The sequence below is a fragment of the Epinephelus fuscoguttatus genome, linkage group LG17 (genome assembly GCF_011397635.1).
Source record: "Epinephelus fuscoguttatus linkage group LG17, E.fuscoguttatus.final_Chr_v1".
In the NCBI taxonomy this organism is placed as follows: domain Eukaryota; kingdom Metazoa; phylum Chordata; class Actinopteri; order Perciformes; family Serranidae; genus Epinephelus; species Epinephelus fuscoguttatus.
Genome location: NC_064768.1, coordinates 29,156,960 through 29,184,899, shown reverse-complemented (window position 1 = coordinate 29,184,899; position 27,940 = coordinate 29,156,960). Strand labels below are relative to the sequence as shown.

The 27,940-nt window shown below is 42.6% G+C and overlaps 1 protein-coding gene across 4 annotated transcripts; it reads left to right on the top strand.

The window, feature by feature from the left end:
- Positions 1-27,940, top strand: snx13 (sorting nexin 13). 4 transcript variants are annotated; one of them, XM_049602915.1, is made up of 25 exons: positions 1-22; positions 11,045-11,157; positions 11,282-11,384; positions 11,550-11,639; positions 13,985-14,106; positions 14,663-14,781; positions 15,048-15,152; positions 15,288-15,376; positions 15,735-15,818; positions 16,005-16,143; positions 16,609-16,697; positions 16,932-17,031; positions 17,682-17,875; positions 19,162-19,266; positions 19,464-19,634; positions 19,823-19,892; positions 21,607-21,785; positions 22,439-22,546; positions 22,692-22,802; positions 22,931-23,092; positions 23,293-23,364; positions 23,478-23,623; positions 24,487-24,555; positions 24,639-24,751; positions 25,541-27,940. In XM_049602915.1, exons 4-25 carry the CDS (start codon positions 11,562-11,564, stop codon positions 25,774-25,776), a joined length of 2,661 nt encoding a protein of 886 aa, XP_049458872.1. In that variant the 5' UTR covers positions 1-22; positions 11,045-11,157; positions 11,282-11,384; positions 11,550-11,561; the 3' UTR covers positions 25,777-27,940. The 4 variants fall into 4 exon arrangements, with proteins under 4 accessions (XP_049458872.1, XP_049458871.1, XP_049458868.1 ...); XM_049602914.1 differs by lacking the exon at positions 1-22 and adding an exon at positions 1,542-1,702; XM_049602911.1 differs by lacking the exon at positions 1-22 and adding an exon at positions 1,785-2,060.

Below are 27,940 nucleotides of genomic sequence, written 5' to 3'. Positions count from 1 at the left end.
CGCTCTGTCCACCTGGAGGCAGGTATAATGACCTAGAAGAACACAGATGGCTCTTGTGGCTAACAATCTTTTTCTGGTTACACAGGGACTATTTGTCTTTGTCTCTTTGTTTCCGTCCCCACCTCCCTGCTCTCTCTTTGCCAGGCAGTGTAAAGTATAGGTCAGGTTAATGAAGGTGCCACCGGGGCAATAAATTATGCATTATAACCAGGTTTGCAGGTAGTCATTGGTCAACCATGTGATCAGGCTGCACTCTGGTCTCTCTTGCTCAGTCTTCTATGAATGCACTTTATTTGACTGCTGTAGGGAAGCTTTTTGGAGAGACTAATCATTATAAATGATAATTCTTTTTTTTTTTTTATCATAATGTCAAATTGGGCTGCAAGATACATTTAGAGATCAGACCTATGTTGGTGTAAATCACTGAATTTTTCACTGATAAAAATGAGCAATAGGTGTCAAAACATGGTGAAATAATGTCAAAAACACAAGCATAATAAAATAGAACAATTACTAAAAAAAATAGACAGCAAGAAATACATTGTGTATGTTTCCTACAGCAGGGGTGTAACACCAAATTGTGGGCCTCATGCATGAACTGTCTCTCTGGGCCCCCTCACCCTTTAACCCTCGATCCATGTCTCTCTCAAGCATCTTTGATTATATTTTCAAGTCAGTTTGCTTTCTTTACCTTAGTATCCCTGATTCTGATTCTGATTCAGATTCAGAGGGGAATCCTAGTGCAGGGGCAGACTAAACCATTTGACAGCTTCCATTATTTTCCATAAAAAGTTCAGCCTTTTAAGCTTTTTTTAAGTCATTTTTAATTTACTTATGGCATTATTTACTTAGGCTATAAATAAAATTACAAATAAAACCAAACTATTTATTCTAGGCTTTTTGAGGGCCTCCCTCCCGATGGGCCCTGGGTTACCATTACAACACCCCTGTCATGCATATAGAAAGTGCTGCCTTTATAAATAATCATAAATACTTAAAAAAAAATATCACGTTGTTTTGTGTTAAATGGATCTTATAGATTGCATTTAAAATTTGAAGTCTACTGAGGATTTAGAAACATTATAGTAGTGATAATAATGACCATGAAAAATAAGCTGCCATCGATTTAATTAAAAGTACATCATTTCCAGGTGTTACAGTACATTTATTAAACACATGAGTTTATCTTTGGGCAGAATACATAAGTATCAGACTTTATCTTAAGTGCAATATATATTTTTAAGAATCTCAAAGTGAACTTCTTTAACCTCCATAAGAGTAAAGTATTTTTAGGCTCTTCCAATCAATGAATTGCCTGGGGGATAATTTTCCTGACGCCTTTTTATATGTTCACTGCACAGTTATTTTCCCCACTGTGGTAAACGTGTGTAAAATATATCATAAATTGTTAAAATATTCCTGTATTTGGGTCAGTCAGTCGTGATTATCGCTGCATGTGTGTCCGTCAATCAATCACGGGTGTGTTTATGCGTCATCACTTCCCAGCCAATCGCATAGCGACGTCCACCAACAGGCACCCGAGACGTAAACCTTGCAAACATGGCGACGCTCCGAAGAGAGTACGGAGATTGGAACTACGACCGTTTTTAACCGACAAAATAACCTCCTCTTCGCATGTTACAATGTGGTGGGGTTAGCCAGAGCCACCGGACGTACAGCCTTTTAGACGATGTTTGCAGAGGTGAGTCAGCGCCGGTGAAACACACGCGCGTGCCGTTAGCGTAGTTTGTTTTCCAGTGATAGGCACGGCTAGTTAGCATGTAGCAGCTAGCGCCTTAGCGTTAGCCCCGCAGGTAAACACTCAGCCTGACAGGGAGAGGAGGGCACACAGCCGCTGTGCTCTCAGGGAGGCTGTCTGCTATAAGTGGCAGTCAGCCCCGGGATTACACAGTTAACGCTAAGATAATACGATGAGCTTTGGATGTCCTCACTGTCACCGCCGTGCTGGAATTAGCTAGACACAGGCAATGTCGGTAGTATGCGTTTAGATTATGAGTAACGTCCCTCAACAACGAATTTCTGCATCACAACAAACACAGGTGAGCTGGGCGTTAGCTGTGTGAACGGATAGAGAAAGAAAGTTACCTACTTGTTATCAGCAAGGTTGTGGACTACTGCTTACAAACTGTCTTCTCTATATTTAGCTTGCGATTGTGTTAGTAGCATGCACATCGAGTAACGGCAGCTAACGTTTAATGCCAGGGTGATACGTGTTGTAGCATTTCCTTCTCATCTTACTTTTATTCCAGGGAAAGTCTGACACACAGCTGATCATGAAGATGTTTCCAGTGGCATTCAGTTGCAAGAGTGTCCGTCAGAATAGCTCCCTTCACTTGTCCATCACAAACAACTGGCCTAACGCAGGCTTCCCTTAAAATATTAATGGTAAAGTCTTGAGTCCATTGTGATTAGGCTCTGGCTTTGTGATCACTCAGCCTGACAAGCCATTTTTTAGTGTGACTTGAGATGACATTGCAGCATCACGTGAGGCAGTTTCTCAATGCTGGTTTCCTGATTTTTTTGACCATAACATCTGTTGACAAGCAAGCAGACTGCACTGTCCTGCTCACCTGAGTGGCAGGTGACCTAGGCACCTCTCCAGCAGTTTAAGTACAGGTTTATCCTCGGTAATAAGGCTTTAGCTGCTACTGCACTACTCTGCATGTCTGCTAGGGAGTACTGATTCCTGTGTTACATGCATGTGCAGTCAGGTGTTAAACTATAGCTTAGTAGCGCTTTGCAAAATGTTGCTCCCTGTTAACCTTTGACCTGAGGTAAATGATGGACTTGTATTGGAGCATCCTGTGATGAGTTTTGGCTTCACACCAGCTTTGAAGTGTGGTCTTTATTGTGGATGTGAGCTGTAAAGTGAAGTAATGGATAATACAGTAAATGTAATATAAATGGGGCCTGTTCAGTTGTGACCAATGTCATCATTATCATTCAAGAGCCTACGTAGGAGGCTGTTGCCTGTCTGATAATTACAAACCACTGGCTTTACCCATTCAGCTACTCTCAGACTACTTCACTTCCATGTCCGTGTTATAGTTTGCCTTCTACTATAATTTGCCTTTAGTGTCATTTAATTTTAAATGCATGTTTGTGCATTAAGTTGTAATACAAATGTCGCTGTTGTGTTATGTCACACTTTCGCACATTCAACAGTCTAATAGAGTTTGGCTGAAGACATTGGCATGGACTTGTTGTCTGTCTGACTGTGATTAACTCCTTTGAGCAAATGGCTCACCCACATTGCTTGATGAATACACCTTTGTCTACTGAGTTAGTTTATTGTCGAGGGACGCGAGTTCATTGTGTGTTCATCCACACAGGCATACAAAGTTATCTCGGTGCTTTTCACCCCTGGCTAAATCTCATTAAGGTGTCTTAATCAAAGCGTGATAGACATTGAGGCCAGCAGCATACTGACACATCACGCCTGCTTGTCATCTAGCACACCTCTCCCTCCTTCCTTCAGCAAATAGAAGAGGTTGCCCTGCCAAACAGGGTGACACCTTTCAGAATTAAACCCTGTCCAGACCTGTGTCTTGTGTCCAGATATATCAACAGTGTGTCTAGGTCATGCTGAGAGACTTGTGCCAACAGTTACGATCGGATTCTGCTTCATTATGTATTTGTTTTATGTATTATTTGACGTTAAACCACCACAGCAGCTAACCTTAACAAAACAACAAATTTGAGGCTGCACAGGTGCACTGACGCCTACTACTGCAGAGGCTGGGATTCAATTCCCAGTTGGTGCGCCTCTTGCTTGTTGTGGGGTCCAGTTGGTGGGATGCTGCTGGCCTTGTGATTCCTACTAGTTGGCTGGGATCTTGGGTGAATATCATAGACCTCCAGATAGCTCTCCCAGGAGAAGTTTCTCATCAGAAAGTGAAAAGAAGCAGCTGGGGACTGAGAGTATGTATCAGAGCAAGCATGTGGCTTATTTCACCCTCCCCAGGCAAACAGTGGAGATAGCAGTGTCAAACTACAGTTCAAGGGAGGTGGCCTGACCAAATTGAACTGAAAATTAGAGGAACAAAGTAGTGCTCAGCCATACAGGTAGGGAGCAGATGGCTACATACCTCACCTAGGCCACAAACTTGTCTTTTTGGGATGCATGTGCTACAGCTGGGAGACAATTCAAAGCAAAAAAAAACCAACGTTAAGTGTCTCAGTAAGATGTGGGGTCACCTGAACTGCCAGAAAAGCATCAGTTGTACTAGATTATGGAAATCTGGAAAGATAACAAGCACCATTTTTTCAAAAGATATTCACTAATTTGGTGTTGATGATGGGGCCTCTAACATGTCCAGTCATTCTGTCAGATTTTTTTTTAACTTGTCATGCATGCTACATGTGGTCACGTGTACCTATTACCACCTCAGAAAGTGTAGTGCTTCTTTGTGCAGTCACATGCCTGTTTAGTCACAGCTGGGTCATGGCTAGGTGGTAACCTTAGATCTGTGACAATGCTTTGGTCAGGGTCAGGCTAGGTTTAGCCACAAAAAGCACGTAGGATTAGGAAAGGTTGAAATGATCACTTGAAATATGGAACCTGAAATCATGTGGGAGTTTCCGCAAAGCTGAGTTTACCATCTAAACATGACCGTACACTTGTCAAGCTGTGATCACATCATCCAGGATGCATTACAGTGCAATGTGTGAGCACGGCTCTCTGACATTTTTATCCCTACTGTGCACCTACTGTAAATGGCTGCTATCTCCTGTGTACATATACTCTCACGCACCCCTCTTGTTACATTTTAACTGCTACTTCTGTGTGACCTGAAGTGCTCCGCTGGTTTAACATGAGCTTTTCTGTGATTACAAAAGAAGAACATTTTAATCCAATTATCTCAGTTTTTTTTTTTTTTTTTTCAGGTTAGAAGTGCTCTGTTGATTATGAGAGTGTTTGCCTGTTGCAGAGTGAATCAGTTGGCCTCGCCTGCTTTCCTGCCATACTTGTTTCTCCACCTAATGTTAATTTAGTTCCGTTAGTGATAACTCAAGGCTTGTTAGCAGGGGATTGCACAGCACAGGTTTTGAATTAGCCAGCAGCTATATTTTCCCAGTATATCTGTGCTACTGAGTGTGTTTGTAAGTGTGGGCTGTCAGTGATTTGACAGCAGAGGACTGACCTCCTTCAGATGACAGAGTAGTTAGACATGATGATGAGGTTTCAGCCAACCGGCCTGTGGATAAGACAGCAAACGAGCCGAGGGTGAATCTTTCAGTCACATTTTGATTAAATTTGTGGCTGTGTTAGTGACAGTATCACAGCCTCGCATTTTCTCATTTTTAAGAAACAGGATGACAAGACAACAACAGCTAAATTAATGACAACTTTTCCTCACTGGAACAGTCTCACTTATGCACTCTTCTCATTCTAGAGATTTAATCCCAAAGCTACTATGGTAGCTCTTTGTATTATGGTGGTCTTGGTGGTGGATTAGGCCAGCATGATCAGTCAGCCCCACTCACTTTCTCTCCCTCTGAGGCATTAACCATGGATCTTCCACAGGAGAGCTTTAATGGGCTGAGTTAACCTCTCAACCAATCACCACACTTGTCGAGGCTGCAGCTGAGCGCCTGTGGACTTGTGCATAGATCACAAAAATGAGCACCCTTGAGCACTGCAAGCTCTTCCCACACGTGTGCGTCTGCGTATGCACAGTGCAGTATGTGTGTGGTAGTGCGTGGACTTGTTTTTTAAGTTGTGCCAGGATATCTGGGAAACGATAATCTCCAAGACTCTGATACTCTCTGATAAGAGGCTGTGTGTGCATGTCTGAATGTGCCTGGAGTCAAGGACGTCCAGTAGTGGAGGGTTTCACAAAAACTTACCAATCTGTGTGGCAGCTTTTTTTAAACATTTAGATTATCTGCTGTTGAAGTTGCTACTAGACATTGTAAGTTTGTGTTTGACAGAGAAGACAAAGACAGAAACAGGCAGTTGAAATACATTAGCAAAGGAATATAATTTTCTGAATGTGTTTTTGTGTTGCAGTGAATATTTCTCCACATGATCCTTGACTATTAACCCAAGCAGTACTTTTTATCCTAGAGCTTCCTGTCCCTGGTGTTAGGTGATCATTTGAATGAATTAAAACCACATTTATGTTTCACATGTGCAGACATCTTGTTCAGAGATTCAAAGTATCTTTACGCTCATGTTCATATGTGTCTGTTCAGTCAGCGTGGGTTGCGTAAGAAATTGCCTAGATGTTTAGATGTGTGCGTTCCCGATGGGCTCTGGTGTTAATCACTGGAGCAGATGGTTCGTGTTTAAAACCCTGTGTAAGCTGTAATGACTCAAGAGTGTCGGTTATCGTCTCTCCTACCGAGCCAAGCCTCCACAGCCTCATCGCCCCATCGCACAGCCCCACCAATAGCCTCCACATTCACTGCTGCTCACTGGCACCATTGACGTCAGACCGGACTTGCGTTACTCATTTGAACTACATTCAAATATTTTACCAGTGAATGATTGCATTTGGTAGGATGGACTTGGGCAGTATTTCTTTTAAAGTAATAAAAAGACAAATCACCAAATAAGAAACAATAACCTTTTCTGACGATACTGTTCAAACAAAAGCTGTTGTTTTTTATTTAACTGATATCGGAATTTGCCTCTACAAAAATGATCTGAACCCTTATATATGCTCAAACACTTGAAGGAAACACTGCTTACAGTTTGTCCTGGCAAGCACAAACCCAGCCCACATCTATTGCATCAGTCTTGAACTAATTTAAATGTTTTTGAAAAATAATTCAGCGAGCTCTGACTGTCTCTGGCAGTGTGCTCTTGGATCCTGCTCACCGAGGTCAGTGCTATTCACTAGAGAGGTTCAGTGAGTGGTCGCTGCTTCAGGTTAATCCACAGTTATGAGACTGTATTATCACACTGTTATCACGCTTGTGTCTGTGTTTATAATACAGTCAACTGTTAGCATGTAGCTAAGGCCTAGGCTGGTGGTTATAATGTGTCGGTGATGACTGCAGCGGGCTGCTGGAAGCTACTGAACCAACAGTGGTGCAACCGCCTTCCCTGTGACTACTGTGTGGGTGAAAGGTAAACAGAGTAGATGTGTTACTATAGGTCAAGCTGCTTATTGAGGTTTGTGTGAGAGTCAGCGCGTAAAGTTTAGTTTGGTTTTCCATGTAAATGGCGACGACATTGTGGCGGCTAAAGGTTTACATAAGATAAGATAGTCAAAGTTTGTGGCAGGGTACTGTGAATAGCATTCCTTTGTATTTCTACCACTGGTAGATATTCTTTGGCCAGCCCTGTTCTCTTCCCAGAGTCCCAACCCTGCTATTAGTGACTTTGTCCCAGCCAGTTTTGACTTGAGAAAGAGGGGGTTGTCTAGCCAGTTTGGACACATTCTGCAGGAAGGACACCATTGTGTTCACATGCACTCACTACACTTGGTTATAGTCAGCTTTTTGCAGGAACTGGATTTCTTAAACTTGAGAGATTTAGAGAAACTTGCTTAATACAGCTACATTTCTGCTGGGAGACTTGACTCCGTCCATGTAATGTAGCCTATACTGTATTTTAAACAGGTTTATTAGTAGGGCTAGGAATCACCACAATATTGTCGTGACACTGAAGTAATGATACGGTGCTATTGAGATTTTAAACACTTTGTGATATGCTGACTATTGGGAGAACATATTGCGATATATTGCGATTTATTATTTCTTTGCAACTGCAAATTATGTCCTCAACGGAAAATAACAGCTGTTTTCAGTCTGTTCATCTCCTCACTTCAGTCATCAAAATGTACCTAATCAACTGAAAAAAAGCAATTGATTTTATTATTCTAGTAGGCGACCAGGAGTTTATTTTGTATTTGTAATACTCAGTCTTTCATTTATAAGACTGAAATTGAAAAATAAGTCTACTTACTTATGCTGTCAATCCAGATGATTCAACATAGATGAAAACCTCTTCAGTCTGCAAAGTCATACACAACTTACGCAATTAAATATGTCACCCTTGTTTCAAAATATTATAGGTGGTGGGGAAGAGAACTGAATACTGACCACTTAAATGTAAATGAGGATTTTGGTGTAATAATTTCAGCGCATATGTTCTAATATTTCCTGCCCTGCCCTGATTTCTCCCATAACCAGGTTCATAAATGAAGTGACTGTCTGCTGTGCATCATATATTTAAAGGTGTGCTCAATTAATGTAATGACCCATATGTTTAAAATCAGTTCTGCTGCCTTGTCTCAGCCAACACTCTGCCAGGGCTCAGCCTGTCTATTAGGCTAGTTGTTTACAGTGAGTAAGTAAAGTCAGGGTCAGTGGGTCCTCACTGACAGCCATTAGCATCATGTTTTAATTTTCTCAGTGTGCTGTGTAATCAGCTGGTGTGGTGACCCGGGTTGTCGCAAGCTGAACTGGAGCCAATCAACTCATTTTTTTAATTGGCTGGTATCAGCTTTATGAAGCCTGATCCGATTGAGATCCTTTGTTCAGTGCTCAGGGTACACCACAAACAATAGTGGCCAGTTTGAATAGCGATATACACACTGTCAGCAAAGCTAGAACAACAGCAACCAGCGTCAAGCAACTAATGACAGGAATTGTAAATCCAGATCCTGCAGGACTTGAATAGATTTAGCAAGAAGGTACATCTTTAAGGATTGACTTGTGTTTGTAAAATTTTAATTGCAGAACACTTTTTCCTTGCATTAAAGTTAAAGGACTCAAACTATGTGAGATGATAGTAATGTAGTATTTAGAGGTTAAATAGCCTCCTGTACACCATATGTCTGTTGAGTTTTATAACGTGATGCACCCTCACATGCAGATTTTTCGTATAGCCAGGATGTCCACGTCATGCTATACCATACTTACCCGTTACCCCACCCACTGTCTTACTATGGGTAGTTTAAATTCTTAAAAACTGTCCCCTGTGGTAGGTTCATGCAACACCCTGTTCAGTGGTTCTTTCTCCTGAATTTGCACGAAGTTGCACACAAATTTCTGTTCTGATCATATTCCTCAGCAGTAGTTTGCTCGGCATCGATTCTTTCGTGGTCATGCTATACATCGTAAGCTGGCTGGCCCAGTTGGCAGCATGTGTGTCATCCAATTGTCCATAGCTGGCGGTAGCAGAGCGAACAATGTCTCAGTGTCCTGAGGAAGCTCTGTCTGTCCTTATCTGGCTCCATCGGTGGAGCTGCTTATCTAAGGAACTCTAGTATGAATGTAGGGCAGCCGAAGATCATCACTGCTGATCATCATGGTGTGTGTCTATCTGATGGCTCCCCGGTCAGAGTGTGAGCTTTATACGGTGTGTAACTCTGCGAGCATTTTTCACATTCAGTCACCGTTGTGTAGATAACTGCAATTTTCACATTACTGCATGACTGTATATTGTAGTACTTTGCTAAGGTTTGCATGGCCTGGTTTCATTAGTCCAGCTTGCACTTGCTGGAGCGGTTAAGTTTGTGGAGCTCTGCGGCAGGCTCATCCTTCACGTAACAACCCCCACCATGCATACACACTTAGACACTGTGGAGCCTACTGAGACTGGGTTTTTCAGGCAGATACAGATATTAATATCTGGAAGAAAAGTTTCTGCTGTTTTTATAATTGCAGTGATTACATCTGTAGCATCGGCAGGGTTCCTGTGGATCCTTAAAAGGCACTGAATGCATTCATTCAAAACAATTTGTTTGAATATGTTTGAAATCAAATTTTCAAAATCTTAAAAACGCCAGGACACAGGAAGTAGAAATTTCAGAATATTTTTTCTTCTTGCTGTACATTGTAAAATCTCAAAACTGGTAACATCTGCTTCTTTATTTTAAAGCTTATTTTATTATTTTAAAAGTAATTTAGCAAGTGCCTTTCACATTAACGTAATGCAGATTAGAATAGTGGAACCAACAAGACAAACACTTTGCTTCTGGCCGCGAGGCTCAGAGAAGAGGATTCAATGAAAATTGGCTAGTTGACCAAGATTATGTGGCGTGGCTGAAACTGGTACAAGGCAATGCATACAGGGATTGGCATATTCATGCAAAACATTTTTAAAACCCGGCACAATGGGAACCAAGGCAGTGGAATCCCCCATGCAGAGTGAGAAACACATAATCAACAAGAATACCTGCCAACAAATGCCAGGTATTTCCCACTTTTGTTCTGATTGTGCCTTCGCCACAACACAAAAACATATAATAATTGGCAAAATTGGCCCGAACACTAAGTAATTGATGTTGTTTTATGTTTTACTTTTCTTCAGTTTTGAATATTATAAAAATTCCAGTGTGGCTTTAAATTGTCTGAACCTGCAGGAACCCCGATTGACATAGTATGAGTAACTTCTAGAGTAACTTGTGGAGAACTGGGACACAGAGCTGCTAGCTGCAAACGAGAGCTTGGTTTCCTGCACTGACAATAACAGGAAAACCATAGGATGTGACACACAAGTATGCACAGACACACACACAACACACACACAGTCTATCTTTGATACTCTTTAACAATACAACACCCCACAGTGTGTGTCTTTTTAAATAATCTTTTCCTGTCCCGACATCTAAAGTGTGGAGTTGGTTGACGTCATTGCACAGCACAATTGTCTGATCATCTGATTTACTGTGTATCAGAGTGCTGCTAATTTGAACAATGAATTGAGCAGCAGTCAAGTTCAGTTTCATGTTGGGAATTGATGATTGATTTATGTGGGGAATTTTATAGCAAATCGAAATAGGAAATACAGGACTGTTTACACTGTACAGTACAGAAACACCAGACACAAATAGTGCTATTGTAAAAACCTTAACCACAGGAACATGAATAAATTAGATATATTTATATATAGTGTCGTCTTCATCTGTCATAAATACGTCAGTGATAGAAGATTTAAATGACTTCATCAGGTAGTACTGAGGGAGTCTGTCTTCTGCATAACTCTAATGATTTCTAAGCAGGTTAACGTATACGCTGAATTGAATCAAGTATTTAGCCTGTGTTCTGTTTTTGTGTGTTTCAGGCCAGTCTGTCCATCTGGGGATGGGGGGGTCTTGGAGTCGTGCTGTTCCTCGTCACCTTTGGACCCTTTGCCATATTCTACCTGGCCTTTTATATCTTCTGCTTCATTGGAGGGTGAGCAGGAAGACCTGTAATACATCCATCATGTCTTCACATAAGCGTTCTCTCTCACTTTAACCACAACACCTGATGGATCAGTTTTTTTAGCTGCTCTCTCATTCTCACTTCTGTTTTCCAGGGGCTTTGCGGTCACTCTGCTTTATGGAAAGATCAACTCAGAGAAACACCTAGAAAAGTGCGAGCACTCTTACCTGCCACCCACGCAAATTGGTATACTAAAGGTAAAAGCACGCCTGAGCACACACACATTTTGACCTCGCCTTAACAAACAAATTAATTAGTTGTGAATCAGGCTCTGTCGTTGACTAAGTCTGCTCGCCAGTTACCCTGCAGATCATTAAAGCTTTCATCGATTTCATTTCTGTGCATTGTTTTGTCTCCATCAGACGTTAGATGAGATGAAGCTGGAGATCAAGCCTCCGAAGATTGACAGGAGACTGACGGGCTCCAGTTTCATAGATGAACCACTACAACAGGTGTGTGTGTGACGTGTCTTTGTGTTGAGTATTTGACCTCCTGTGCTTTTGGCACGTGTCACCAGCAACGTGTTTGCACCTTTGACAATGAGAACGATCAAGATTAAATCAGATATCACACATGACCGATGTTCTTTGTTAATAATGCTTTTGATACATTCCCTTGTAGGTATTTCTTTCCCTTCATATGGTACTGTCAGCTCAGCAAAAACTCCAGATGATTAGGTACACCTTGCTAAAACTAATGCAGTTCTGCAATAAACCCTGTGGTTATAAAGATATAAATGACAGGTGCAAATGTCACAAATCATGGACCCTCGGTACATCTTGCATTAAATGAGGTTTGGTCGATCAGATTTCATTCAGAGTCTTTGACCACATAAAAGTCCCAGGTGTAAATGACTCCAAACCCCTCTGGAGCTGGTCAGGGCCACATGGTGACCACATTGAACATAAATGTAAATGCAACAGCTTTTTCAATCTGTGCACAACAACTGCATGGGTGGATATACATAATTCAGTGTGACTGTTCCAAACCAGGGAGGTAGCAGTGGCTCCTGCTCACCTCACACCGACGCTGCGTGGCGCATGGTGGTCTCTCTCTCTCTCTCTCTCTCGTCTGATGCTAAAACCGGGTGTCTCCCTCATCTATAATGTATTTTTAGTGTCAGTCACTGTCTTTACAGTCAGGTAGGCCTGTTTCATCCTCGTGCACCTCGCTGTTGCCTTCTAAATCCTCCTGACTGGAATATTTCTGTCTCCGCCGGGCGTAAGTCTGTAGGGGATCATGCCTTTGGTTGTGTGTGTGAGCGTGTGATCCGTCCGTCCGCGGTTAATCTCAGTGATTCATAATTGTTGAAAAACCTGTTTCATTGACAGGTTATACTGTCATTGACTGCTTATTCATTACTCCTCTCAACCAGGTTCACAGGAAGTGCCCCGGGCTTTGAAGACAATTTTCCCACAAACTTAAATGGCAAAAGAGACGTTCGTAAATCAGTGAATACCTTTTTTGACTTCCTCTGTCCACTCATGAGGAAGCATGGCTGAGTGATTGCTCATGAAAAGCATCAGCGCTTATGATAATGGGACAACAGCTAAGGAGAGAAGACGACAGAAGATAACAGGAGGATTATGACCTGGTGACAAGTACTAACACTCCAGACATTTTGGACACCAGCCCACTTTAGTCCCCGTCTGATCCATCAGCTGGCCCAGGTCAGAAACTTCACGGCCTCAAGCCAGAGAGTAGTCATCACTGTCAAACGCTGCATACCTAAAGCCCTAAAGCCTCAGTGTCTTCCGTTCACAGGAAGTTGCTTCCTTGTCTTTTGTGTCATTGGATTTGTTTTCAGCAGGATGTGTGTTACTTAAATCATGAAAGCAGACAATACTGTACGTATTTGCCCATCTAAACCTTATCAGACATACTGTCCAGAAAAGAAACTGACAAACACTCCTAACAGAAAGTGGAACTGAAAGTTTCTGTACTGTTACACTGCACCAAAGCTCTTCTCATCATGTGGCTTCAGCAAAAGGCCGTTGCAGGGCTGGATTGTAATGTTTTTTCACTCTCTGTCTGTCAGTCTGCCGGTAATTGACTCAGAATCTTTTTCAGCTTAACACGTTCACAAATAGATCCTTTAAATGATGGTCAGGCTGTCTGTCGGTGTTGCAGATAGGGAAGATGAGCTCAGTGGCTTTTGTCCGGTGGTCACAGTTTGGGTTTCCACCCTATCCTGTGGTTACAACACTTCTAGTAGTAGCATGTTTTAGCATTCTCAGTAAAGTGGCGTGGCCGGCAGAGTTAAGTGCAGACACAGCAGTTTGTGACGGTCAGATGACACTGACTGCTCCACTATGGTGCTTCTGTTCTCCCTTCCTCCCTGCAAATGCACATTAATCACTTCAGCAGCACGTGAACCTTGAGATCTTGCACAGCTTAACGTGACATCATGTAAACCTGTGTCATGCTCTCTGAAAAGACATTTATGGTCTTGATGTTTCTGGCACATTGTCTTCCTCTTTTCTCTTTTGCACAATAGCAGCCTGTACTTACAACTAGACTGTTTCATGTTTGCTTGATTTAATCGTACTACACAGCTCTATCCCTACTGTATGCATCAGAGTACAACTAAATGATTAATTTACCGAGGTTTCCCGGGACCTAATAGCCCAGTAATCAGTTCTACTAGACACTGACTATCAACAGATTTAATTGTGTTTTAGAAAGATTTACTTAATCATCTGGGACTCAAATCTTTTGCTGCATTTAATTAACCCGCTCCTCAATCCCTCTCTTCGCACATTGTTTTTACTAAAAAAACATTTTGTTGTCTCTGTAGGTGATCCAGTTTGCACTGAGAGATTACATCCAGTACTGGTACTACACTCTGAGCGAGGATGAGTCCTTCTTACTGGAGATCAGGCAGACGCTGCAGAATGCCCTTGTCCAGTTTTCTACACGGTACAAAACACACACACGTTTTCTGTCCTGATATTGAATGTTGTATACCAGGACTGTCGGACACACAGCCCACTGGCCAGAACCAGCCTGCCAAATGGCCCAATCCGGTCCCCTGGATGACTTTGCACACCTAATATTGTTGCATTTGTCAAGGTCAAGAGGTGTCAAGTTTCATGAGCAGCTTCATGTAAAACGCTGTCTTGGAGGCTTTTCTACCCTGACCAGAATACACTTCTTTGAAAAACTAAGGAATACTTTTTGTGGTTGTATTTAAAGATATTGAAGGTTGTGCAAAATATTGTCAATCAGCAGCTTCAGTACAAAATAATCCATATCAGACTTTTTCCTTAAAACAGTAATAGTCGAATACTATAGCGATAACATTGCCAAAACCATAGATTTGTAAATGGTTTGTAACCAGCGAGATCAATTGTCTGGGCTCTTTGTGGCCCACAAAATAAAATGAGTTTGACACCCCTGTTTTATACAAAGCAAATGTTCTGTGTTTCTTATATTTGTAATTTTCTGACTTATTCCTGTGTGTTCATGTGCCAAGGTCCAAAGAGGTGGACTGGCAGCCTTACTTCACCACTCGCCTGGTGGACGACTTTGCCACCCATTTACGTGTCTTTAGAAAAGCCCAGGATCGCCTCCTCGACAGAGAGGACAAGCAAAGTAAGTATAGACATTCACAGACACACTCACAGTATGCATCAGTATGTTTGACGTGTCTCCTGAGTTGATTTATCTTGTCTTTGACACCGATGATGATGATGTAGTTCTGAGCGTAATGAGCTTGGTGATCTTTTGGTGGACTGCACAATAAGACTTGCAATTGTGGTGCAGAAAAATTGCTTCATAAAGTTTTTGATGAAGTCAGATAATGAGGCTTTAGACATTAGCGGTGATGATGACAATGATGAAGAGCAATGTCTGAACAGGGGACATAACAGAGGAGCTGGTGGACTCCTTCTTTGAGGCCGAGGTGGAGATGGAGAGGAAGATTTGTCGAGACGTAGTGTGCACTTCACACAAAGATGAAGAAGGTAAACACGCTTCTGTAATGCATCTCGCCTCACAGTTCACACTGTCATGAAGAACGTATCACACAAATGTGTTGCTGTTGGTATGCCGTAACTAATAAAAACTAAACACATGCTGTTTGTGTGTGTGTGTGTCAGGTTTTCTTCGGGACTTGTGTGAGTTACTTCTGTATCTGTTACTACCTCCTGGAGATTTCCACAACAAGAACATGAGATACTTCTTAAGGGTGAGTGCACACACACACAAACACGAAATCTCACTCTCACTTACACAGTCTGTCTAACGATCACAACACATGTGACCTTATTGGTCCGAGATGCAAATATGAGGCGCAAAATCTCATATTCAGTCACACAATATGTCGTACAACCTGTGTTGTTAATTTGTCACAGTTGAGCCGCCGGCTTAATGCTGCCACTTTGGCTGCTGTCCAGCCATGAGTATTATTTTCCAACAGCAGGCTCCCAGATAGACTGAAGTGCCGCACCAGACCATGTGAAGCCATCTTTGTAGTGTAAACTGTTGTGAGTGAACCTAAAAATCCTCTGTGGTTTATTATTATTATTGTTTTGGGTGTTTTTTAGGAAGTGTTGGCGCGTGGTGTGCTACTTCCTCTGATCAACCAGCTTAGTGACCCAGACTACATCAACCAGTTTGTCATCTGGATGGTGAGAGCTGACACTGACATCCACACTTCCTACATATCAGCCATTGTTTTAGCTTTTTGTGGAAAAGATATCACAACTATTCAAGAAACAATCAAGAAAGCAAATGAAATACAACAGGAACAGCTTGGGGGCCTGGTACATGTGTTGTGGATATGTAAATGGATGTGATTTTTTTTTTTTTTACAGATACGGGACTCCAGCTGCAACTATGAAGCCTTTATGAACATCCTGAAACTGACAGACAAGCCTGCAGAGCTGGAAGCCGTTAAGGACAAGGTGCTGGAGGAGCTTCAGTACCTCCGCTCCCTGGACACAGCCGGAGATGGTGGGCACTCATCTTTTCTTACTGACAAACAGACACACACACATGAAACTAATTGGCCCTGCGAGTTAGGCTTTGGTGGTATCAAGGCATTATTATTGTATACCAGTGTTATAGAAGTCGAAGTGAAGCCGTTAAGCTAGTCTTTGTTCAGTGAAATGAATGATTTTTCTGTTTAATAAGGTGTGAGAATATTTCCTCTCTTGACATTTGAGCTTGTGGAACATCGCAAACTCACCTCTGAAACATATTTCCCAGCTAAAATTAAAGATACACTTTTATCTCCAGCAGCTCCACTTTTATTCATTCATTTATTTTACACAAATAACAGTCATATACTGTATTCCCTGGTGAAATGTCAGGAAGATATGAGAAAATAGATACCGCCCAATGTGAGTAGGAAGACACAAAGCCCAAATGTAAAAACGCACTGTTTTCATCTCCTCCCTTGATGTTTCTGTCCTTTAGACATCAATGTAATCAAGAACCAGATTAACAGTCTTCTGTTTGTGAAGAAGGTGTGTGAGACCAGGATCCAGAGGCTGCACTCTGGCAAGGTGAGAGACTGCAGCACAATATTATAGTGTTAACACCAGAAGATCCACTACAGACATACAGTACATCAGTAATTGTTACTGTGATGATAAAACATTGTCTTTAAGTACCGGCTGCTGTTGCTTTAAGTCAGTTTGTTGGTTAAGTTGTATATTTTGGAGTCAGCCAGACTAAGAATACAGTTTTATCATCTCTGCTTTGTTTATCAGACTTTATCTCTTCCCTGTGTTGTGTAGGAGGTGGATGCCTTGAAGCTGGCAGCCAACTTTGGCAAGCTGTGTGTTATCCCATTGGATCACATCCTCATCCACAACATAGCCCTGCAGTTCTTCATGGGTAATTCTCAACACGCATCATCACACAAACCACGGATGCCAAACGTCACTGTCGTCATCCCGAGGCCTTAATCCTGAACATTTCTGTTAATCATCTTTATAATCCACAACTTATTCCATTTCTCTAGAATTCATAACCCCAACCTGTCTCGTCATTAGGCGCACTCCTTTTCAGTCCCACACGACCTCGCCAGAGACTTTAAAGGTCACCTCACTTTACAGATCAGATTACGATAGAGCGTGTTTTTTGTGTGTGTGTGCACAAACTAGGAGTCGAGCCAAATTGTGTCAGCTACAAGAGTCTACAGCCTAAACTACACGGTTGGTTCTGTCATTGGAAATGTTATGTAAAATATGTTTAGATCACCAAAACCGAATTAACTTAATTGTAACTGACCAAAGTTAAAAAAAAAAGTGGAAGAAGGACAGCCACAGTATCATAACCTTCATGTCTTTTTTTCATATTAACCAGATGAGTTAACGAAGATTGTGACAGTGAATCTTTAGTTACAAGGTAACTCGAAACCACGAGCAGCCAGAGTGCTAAATGTTAAAGTCACTGGCTCGCTTACTATGTATGTATGTGTAAACAAAGTGCTACAGTTGACAGACAGCCACTTTGACACAACTCTTGTGTGTCTGTTGATCCAGACTTCATGCAGGCAGCGGGGGCCCAGGCAGAGCTGTTCTTCTGGCTCACTGTGGAGGGCTACAGGGTGACGGCTCAGCAGCAACTTGAGGCCATGCAGGGCTGGCAGAGAGACGGCAAGAAGCAGCCCAGCGCCACCAAGGGGCTGCTGAAGGCCGCTGCACTGGGTGTCTATGAACAATACCTCTCAGACAAGGTGAGCGGCGTGTAGAGACCACATGTTTCAAGTCAAAAATAATTTCAGTCAGAAAGGACATGAACACTTAGATACCCACCACAGATCCTTCGTTGTCTCTTTTGGGAGGTGATGGAATATTTAGGGGGAGTAAGAAGGTCAACAGCACACGCCGCATAGAAGTGAGAGACATCATCTGAAAGCTGGGAGCCTGAAGATTAAGCACTGTGTGTCAAGTTTAGTGTAGTTATAAATCTGTAATGATCATCATGTTGTCTTTACAAGGGCTGAGAACATTATGAAGGAAGTATCTGATAGCCATCCCCATGGCCAATTATGTCAAACATTTTGGGATTGATACTACTGGGTACACAGATTTTGAGAATAAATACAAATGGTGAAAAATCCCCCCCAAAAAACAACATATAAAGACAACATAACCTTTTAGAGCACCACAGAAAAAATAATGCTGTGCTTTCGTATCAAAAACTTGTGTCATTTGGAGATTTCTGGAAGAATTGTATATTTCAGCAATTAGATGGTGAGCACTTTTGTTCTGGATACTGCTGAGAAACCCACTTATTGTCAGTAGGTCAGCAAAAGCCATACATAGTCTGAATGCCCAAGGTCTCTGTTTTTTGGTTGCAAAGTATCATGAGGCTGTGATTATCCTAAAGCTCACAATAGGCCATGTTATACATTGAGGTCAAGTTTCAAAAATGGTCTCACTACAATGAAATGGCTCCTATGAGAATAAACATCATCACACATGAATGCAATTAGGCTCACTGAATCCAGAAGAGTCTAAGCTCTTTAGTCATAACCAGTTCATGCAATTCTAATACTGTTTAGGAAGCCCAGTATGCAGAAATATTAAAATACACCATTTTTAGTGTAGGCAAAATTCTCACATTTGTACTGCACACGAGAAAATGCATGTGTGTAAGGGGGGGGGGCTTGTGGCTACCCTTTACGGTTAAGCTAGCGTGACATTGTTGCCACCAGTGGATGCCTTAGGTTGTCTAGTTTCACATGATGCCACATTGTGCCAACTCCAAAAATGAGGGCACCACAGCCTCTTAAAGACAGTAATGTCGGCCAGTATCACCAGTGGTCCTGTGGGTCTTTTAGGGCTAACAGTAAAAAAAAGTTTTGGTTTCTGAAGGTACTTAATATCCTGTGATTTCTCAGTAAATTACGAACAAATTCTCTTGTTTACAGCACTGCTTTCTGTAGCCTGTGTGGTGGTATATCTTGACAAAGTATCTTCCAACTCTGTCTTCCTTTTTTTTTCCCTTCCACAACAGGCATCTCCAAGGGTGCAGGTAGACGAGGCGTCCATAACAGCACTAGGGGAGAGGCTACAGAAAGACGACCCCACGCCAGAGATATTCGATGATATCCAGAGAAATGTACTAAGTCTTTTCTTCACAGTTTTATCTGAATATCAGATAATTTTATGAATCATTCCAAGATTTTATTTTTACTTATTCGAATAGCTTTCTGTATCTGTGTTTGCAAAAAACAAACTTTCTAATCTTTTTTAATGTACTGTCGTGCCTCTGTTTTCCACCCGTTAACTAATTGTTTTGCACATATTTGTCCCCAGGTGTATGACATGATGCTACGCGATGAGCGCTACTACCCCTCCTTCAAGCAGAGTCCTCTCTACGTCCGCATGCTAGCAGAGCTGGACATGTTGAAAGAGCCGAGCTACCGGGGGTCTGATGACGGCGATGGAGAATCTTTCAATGGCTCTCCCACAGGAAGCATAAATCTGGTAAGTCTTCTTTACTTCCTGTTGCAGGGCTGAGAAAAATGCTGATGTGATGACACGTCCAGCAATGTTTTTGTCAAACTTAATCAGTGCTGAGTTTGTTACTCAAAAAAAGCCAGCCTCCATGGCCAGTTTGTGTTAATGATAGCAAACTGTGTAGTTAAATGGTAACTTGTTTCTTGTGGTTTCAGTCTTTGGACGACCTGTCCAACTCCTGCCATGATGACTCTATGCACCTACATGCCTTCATCTCTGACACAGGTACACACACACACACACACACACACACACACAATCTTAAATACACTCCACTGGTGAGCATTATTGCCACAAAGTCTAAAGGCCCAGACACACCAAGCCAACTTCAGAGAACTAGCGATGGCAAAAGCCTCCTGCTGCGTTACCTCACACCACCTGTGTCTCGGCCAGACTTCAGCTGACGGCCAACCAGCACATACGTTCTGTGCTTGCGTTAGAGGAAATAACTCCCCACACCAGCAGACAGCGGCCATTTGTAATCGTCTTTCAAAAAGTGAAATCAGAAGACTGTCTTGGCGCTAGTTAGCAAATTAGTGCATTAAGAACACAATGTAGTGTTGAAAGAAGCTTATTATCAGTGCACCAATGACACAATAACACAAACCATCATGAAATGTTTCTGCTCAATGGCTAAAGAAAAGCAATCTCACCTTATGTACCAAGTTTGTTCCGCTCTCACTCCCTCTTGACTTTAGCTCTTTGTTTACTTTCCTCACTTCCTTTTCTCTCCTTGTGCACTGAGTTGAACTTCCAATGTGAGAGATTTTATTCACCAGTGGCTCCACTGTTGCCGACACCAATTCTTCATTCTGAATCAGCGAAAGAAAAGCAGACTAGCACCGACAAAGGCCACCAGTGTTGGACACACTGCAGCGATGAGGGCCACGGATACTCTCCGATGGCCTAACATTGACCGACAGCAGACTGTTGGCTTGGTGTGTTAGGGCCTCAAAAGCTTAAAGGTAGGATCTGGAGGATTTTCAAACAAAACAAAATATAGACATATACAAATGAAATCCTGCTTAATCATCACCTATGAGCTTCTACTCGTGTGGTGGTGACTCTGTTTGCAGAGCTCCTGCCCTTTAACTGTATTTTGATGTTTTTGTGAGCTCGGACCGCTTCTGGGCAGAGATTTCCCCAGCCAATGTGAGAGCGCAGGTGCCGTGTCCAAGCGTGCACCAGCGTGAGCCTTGCCTGAACCTCTTCTGTGAAGCCTTCTTCCATACCTCCGGGCTCCGTACACCCGGGAGAGTTGAGCCTGATAGGAGGGGCCAAATTTGAATGTGTGTTTACAAACAGCAACTGGAAAATCCTCCAGACCCTACCTTTAAGGCTGTGTGTTCTCTTTAAATCACTTTGGCACTTTGTTGCTTGATATTAACAACTTTTTGATGCAGGGTTCATGGATAATTCATTAAGGTTTTTAATTTAGATTCTGGCAACTTGTGTATGCATGTCAGGTTTAAAAACATATCATTTAACTTTCACTTGTGGGCTTTGGCTGTTGTAACAGTTTATGTTGAGAGTCTGTGAAATTGTTGTGTATATCAGGTATCTATTAGCCCCTGTGTGTCCCTCCCTGCTTGTGTGTTCTTTCAACTTTTCACCTCCTGGCTCCATTCAGCCATGTCTGCTGTGTCATTTCATACTGTTCCAGTATTCCTTATTTCTTTCATTTTATCACCTTCACTGTTTTTATGTTCTTCCTTTTTCTCCCTCCCTTACCTTTCCTGTCATTTTGTCATTTTTTCCCCTCCCTTTTATCTCATTTCCACACCCTCTGCTCTGCATTCTTTCTTTTGCTTGCTCGTACTTCCCCAACACACTTTGAACCTGCACATACTTTTCTTTCCTTTCCCGTCTTTCTTTTCTGCTTTCATCCACCCCCCTCATCCTCCATTCCCATTTTGGATGTATTGCCGGGCGGGGGTAGCTGACGCTTGTCTCCCCGGCTTCTGGGGTGCTGCAGGGGTTTGCAACGACCATGGCAAGACCTACGCGCTGTACGCCATCACCGTGTTTAGACGCAACCATGATGGCAGTGAGGACTGCTGGAAGACGTATCGCCGCTACTCAGACTTCCACGACTTCCATATGAGGATCACTGAACAGGTGTGTGTGTGTGTGTGAGAGATATGATGTTAGTGTTAAATGTTGAAGTGCGGTTGTTTGAGGTACTTACCCATTCAATGCATTATTTGCTGTCAGACAGTGCTTTCTGACAAGCAACTGAAGCTGTAATATTGCTCTCTTCAATGCCCCCAGACTCCTTTGCCAGAAAACGTAATCTTACCTCGGAGAACACGGAAGTTTCTGGTCTACCACTGCCTTGATAAGCTAGTTAGTTTGTGTTATTGAGCGACTTTTGGGTCTGAACTAATGTGGCGTCCACAGCAGTACGTTGCTTAGCTTCTTTGCCATTTAGAAGGTTAGCGGAATATAACTAAGTTGGAAGATTGACAACACACAAATGTCAAAGAGGGTTCAGTCACAAAGAAGCACATTTCGCAGGTTGGGGGGTTTATATGTAGCAGTGTCATCATGCAGAAACCTGCAACAGATCACATGGGAAAACATTTTTAAGGGGGCTTGCGATAATAGCATTTTGATACTTAAAAAAAAATTGGAATTTGAATACATATGGAAGACTACAAAATAAAAACACAGAATAATGGAGTCGTCCTGTAAGATTAGCGTTAAAATGTATAGCAACTTGTCATGAGCTTGTTGTTCGCCATCTTAGTGTTGCTTATGTTCTGTCGTAGTTTGAGAACCTGACGTCGATCCTCAAGCTGCCAGGGAAGAAGACCTTCAACAACATGGACAGAGACTTCTTGGAGAAGAGAAAAAAAGACCTCAATGCTTACCTACAGGTAATTGTTTTTTCCCACGTTAAGTTTGGATATTGTGTCAATAAAAATGCATGAGGACCCTCTGAAGACTGCCTTTATTGCTTTGCATCATTTTATTTTGCATCATAGTGTATATGAATAACGTGTATGTGTGTGTGTGTTCCAGTTGCTGCTGAACCCAGAGATGGTGAAGGCCTGTCCAACTCTAATTCCTTATGTCTATGACTTCCTCGAGAACAAGGCCTACAGCAAGGGCAAGGGAGAGTTTGCACGCAAGGTCATTACATTATTTCCAACAAAGAATAAGTGTTCAAGTGTTATTTATTTACTGCCAAAAACAAATTACTCATTTGACTGTTTTTTTTTTAAATACATGTTGTCCTTTTTGTTTTCTTCCCCCATCAGATAGACACATTTGTAAATCCGCTGAGGAGCTCCATGAGAAACGTGTCCAACGCTGTGAAGGCCCTGCCAGACAGTCTGGCTGAGGGCATGACCAAGGTCTCTGATAACATGGGCCGCATGTCAGAGAGACTGGGTCAGGACATCAAACAGTCCATACTCAAGGTAACACCATCATATAGAGTATGTAGTTTGTTTTCTAATGAAAAGAACAGAAAGAAAAGCGGTTATCTAGTTATGTTTTAGGTTAATTTTTATTTTATTCCTTTTCTGTTTGATATAGTTTGTTAGCTTTGAAACTAATCACTGGGCTGTGGTCATAATGATTGGACTTCTGACTATCCAGTGTCTTCTGTTTTTTCCAGGTGCCTCCACTCCTCCCTAAGACTGACATCGACCCCGAACACTGTCGAGTCTCCGCTCAGCTCGATGACAATGTGAGTCAGCGGGCATGCTGGGAGCTGCGTGTTTATTTTATTTTTTCATTTCCTCATGATTTTAATTATTTAAATGGTTTGAAGTTCATTCATTTGTTGACTTGTTTGCCCAGGTGGATGATAACATCCCTCTGAGGGTAATGCTGCTACTGATGGACGAAGTGTTTGACCTGAAGGAGAAAAACCAGTGGCTGCGCAGAAACATTAAGAACCTGCTGCAGCAGCTCATCAGGGCCACATATGGAGACACCATCAACAGGTCAGAGACACAAAATACAATTTCCAACCGGTTTGATTTAAAGCCAAATATCTAACCGAACCGATATATAAAATTATATACCAAATTTTACCACTGGGGGTTGCATTTGAGCTATTTTTCCCAATAAAAGCCCATTATTGGTGTAATGCGCTTCCAATCCACTAGGTGGCAGTAATGCTGTATTAACCGTCAATACACACAAGGTTTGTGTAACCTTGTGTGTATTGACGGTTAATACAGCAGAAGAAGAAGCAGAAGGACACCAAGACGTTAGGGCAAAGACGATGGATAAACCAGTAATAATAGTAGTAATAGTACAGTATAGTATATACTGTATAGTACAGTAGTACTCCAGTATTTTTGGTTAGGGCAACAAACTGAATGACTGCTGACTCCCTCACACTTTTCCCCGCCCCCAGTGAAATTTGATCTCTGGCAGCAGCAGTTGACAGCTGAGCAGAGCTGCAGAGTCCCTCTGCAGCCTCTGAGACAAACTCAAACGAAACAATTGTAGGCTCCTCCACTTCATTTATAAACAAACATAAACCTTATTAAGTTGTCATAATGCATGTTCCAGTGCAAGTTAAGTTGAATATAGTCCCTTTACACACTGCTGATGTGAAAAGCCGTATTTCAGATGAAACATCTCATGACCTAAGATGCACAGTCAGAACCAGTTCCACCTGAGCAAATGGCACCATGGGATTAAAGTTCTCGGATCACAGGATGTTTGCACACACCTAAACTGCTCACAAGTACACCTATCAGTGCTTCAGAAAGTCGCTCAGGAGTCCACAACACAAAGAGCAGTAAATAGCGTCACACGGAGCACAGCCTGAATCATCTTTCCTTTATCTATGTAGAAAAATTGTGGATCATGTGGACTACTTGACCTCACCTGAGCAGGTTGCAGACTACGTCAAGAAGTTCAGGTAACCCCTCCCCTTTTCTTTCAGATAACTCTGATTGATCAGAGGAAGTATGATTAACCCTCATTGGGTCTGTCTCTGTACAGGGATTCCTACTGGCCCAACGGTATCCTGGCTGAGACACCGCCCCGTCGGGACAAGAGCATCCGCATGAGGACGCGAATAGCTGCGAAGACTAGTCTGCTGGGCATCATGCCAGGTGAGAACATGCACACTTTTTGGGACTGTCTCATCCTGTTCAGGTGTAAATCTAAAGGGCTGTATTTGAGCCAACAGAACAGTAGGGCTGGGTATCGATACCAGTAGAGGACTTCATTTGATACCCATAATGTGAATGCAGTGGCGTGTAGCATTGCCATACATCCCAACGTTTTGGTGGCATCTCGGCACGCTAATGCACTGTTCAAATTTACAACACCACAGACTGTGGATTGTAACTGCTTCTGTGAGAGAGTGAGCTCCGCCCAGGTGACAGTTGGTGAGAGTCCACCAGCACACACAGTGACAGCACCGAGTTAGCATGACATGGCTAATGTTACCTAATGTTCTTAACAGGTTTAACGATAGCGAGAAGCTGTTTCAGTGTTGGGTGAGTTTATTGGGACTGTCGAATGGCTCGGTGTTGGATGTGAGCCACTGCTGCTGTGTTAGCTTGTGCTAATCAGTCAGACTCTCAGGCTCTGGTGACGGCAGCAACAGAAAGCTTGCTTATACGGTGGGGAAGTCATGACAGACAGCTCAAAAAGCATTGAATGCAGGTATTGTTGGAGTGGAGAAGTTTCGATACTACTTGGTACTGAGTTATTCAGTCAATACCTTAAGTTATTGAGTGCCGATACCCAGCCTTACAGAACAGGAAGAAGACACACAGGAAGCTTGTCATATTTACAGTGTTGAGCTCCAATGTCTGTATCAGCATAAATGAACCCCCTGCGTCTTTGAGAGACTGTGCACACTCCTAACCTCTATATTTCTCTCCCTCCACCAGACGAGCTGAAGCACATCATCGGAGCAGACACCACGAGAAAGGGCATACTCCGCGTCTTTGACATGTTTCAGTACCAACCCATGAACCGTCGGCTAGTCTACGTTTTCCTGGAGGGCTTCTTGGAGACAATGTTCCCCCAGTACAAATTCCCAGAGCTCTTCGTCAAGCTACACTCCCGCTCACCACGCATCCACAGATATAGCCAGAAACTCAAATCCTCCTCCCTCAAGAGGTGACAGGAGAGGTCAGAGGCAGCGGGACATGGGCCGACCGGACACACACAGACTTGAGAGCTAAGAGTGAGAGTCGGGGGGGGCGGGGCTTTGACGTGAACATCGAGGTATGTGTGTGATTTCTGCCCTTCCACTTCCCTCACACGCTCTTTTCAATAAAAACACTCCAATTCTCCAGCTGATTATTTCTTTCAAGACAGAACTGAAGGATGAACAAGACGCACTCTGCCCTCCTCTCACTCTGTCACACACACACACACACACACACACACACACACCTGCGCAAACACAAATCCTGTAACTTGCACCAAGACTGGACACACCAGTCTTTTCTTTTAGTTCAGATATTTTCCTCCTCCTTTTTGGACTTTTTAGTTGTGTTTAGCTTTACCCTCGGCCAATCAATGCTGCTTTCTCCTGGTCCAGAGAGCAGACCACAGATACTGTATTGTTTTTAAACTGCAGGAGTAGATAGCATAGACCCACACCTTGCCTTACCTTCCCGCTTCTGTCTTTTGGCCAGCACTCTTCACCATCTCAGTGACCTGGCTGCTCAGCTGTAGTCAAACTTACCCTCATGCTGTAGACATTTTATCTGCAAAAGCTGCACACTTGTGAACAATATTTTGTTTTCATAGCAACCAAATATGTCAATAGCACTGGGTTAAAAAGGCGCTGTTTTTAAAATGTGACTGAACAAGTATGGGTCGACAGAGATGATTTAGATTTTAATTGCTTTTTTTTTTTCTTCTTCTTCAGCCTCAGTGCCTCTCTTGAGACACGATTTCTTTTACTTTCCTTTATCATCTGTACCGCCCATGATCTTCAAAGAATAGATCCACGTCCCCTTTAATGCTACTGTCATAACCTGTGATGACCAAAGCTCATGCTGTTCCATACGTGTGTGTGCACTGGTTTGATGTCGGGATACTCTGAACATTACTGTGCTTCATATCCTTAATCATGTGAGGAAAGAGAGCGCAGAGTTGACCTTTAAAAGGTGAGGCTGTGAGGACACACTGAAGTGTGATACAGTTGTGGGAGGCTCAGCTCTGGCTGTCCGAGCGCACTATCAAAGAATGTACTCTCTGGTCTAGTGTATTTGGCTCATGTAGAATTTTATGTGAATGGGTGTGTGTATGTTTGTGTGTGCGTGTTTAGCACGAAGATGCAACCCTCTTCATTCAGAAACTGTGCCAGTGTGAGCTAGTGAACCAGCCTTAACTATATACAGTATATACTGACCAAGAGACACGCTAGAGGTAGCTCTCCTTCACTCGACTGAACGTTACAAGGAAATCAAGATAGAGATATGGAGATATATCCCTAATCACTTTTATCCAGAGAAAAAGTCTTTAATTTTGTGCAATATTTTTTTCTTTAATGCATGTGCATTTTGAATCATTGTATACTGAAAACTAGTAATTCATATTGTTTTAATAGTAGAGAACGTTAAAGACGCTTCCCCAGAAATGTCTTCTTGTCCCAACAACTTAACATTCCGTTGTTGTAAAAGTACAATGTTTATTTTACAGACTTGTTTTATAAGTCTGAGATATTTTTTTTGTTTTGTTTTTAATGTGTGGGGGGTATTTTACACTTATCCTTCACACACTCACACAGACTGTGTTTTGTGGGTATGGACTGGGCAGTGGTTGGGGGTTTTCTGTGTCGCAGCCCGATAATTAGCTCATTGGGCTACAGCTAGTTCAGAGGCGGGCTCAAACAACTGCTTCTTTTTAACTCATAAGTGGCATTTTATGCATCTAAGCCTGTTCTGTTTAGTGTGAACAGATCTATGTTGTTAACTGACAGCTTGAGGGACCGCCCCCCCTCTCCCCTCATGTCCAAAAGGCTCACATGAGAGCCATGTTGTGGCCAATGGAATCACTGCTAACGAGCACTTACCGTAGCAACTGTGGGAGGGCCTCTCCCATTGGCTGAACGGAGCCCCATTCTGTTGCAGTCATTGGATGGAACTCCCTCGTCTGCTTTGATTTGCTTGCACTGAGCAGCCCTGGTGGACTCTGATTGGCTGAGCAGGAGGACATGAACTGGAGCCGCTTACTGGGAAGTGAATATTTTGTTTGTTCCCGCGTCTACGGAGGTGTCACTTCTAATTTTCTGCACATCTCTCCATACAGGAAGGCTTGTCGTTTTTTTTTTT

Coding starts and splice junctions, on each gene's coding strand:
- snx13 (XM_049602911.1), top strand. CDS start 2,013: ATGAGTAACGTCCCTCAACAACGAATTTCTGCATCACAACAAACACAG. Junction 11,385..11,549: donor CGCAAATTGGTATACTAAAG/GTAAAAGCACGC, acceptor TGTCTCCATCAG/ACGTTAGATGAGATGAAGCT. Junction 22,803..22,930: donor AGGGAGAGTTTGCACGCAAG/GTCATTACATTA, acceptor TTCCCCCATCAG/ATAGACACATTTGTAAATCC.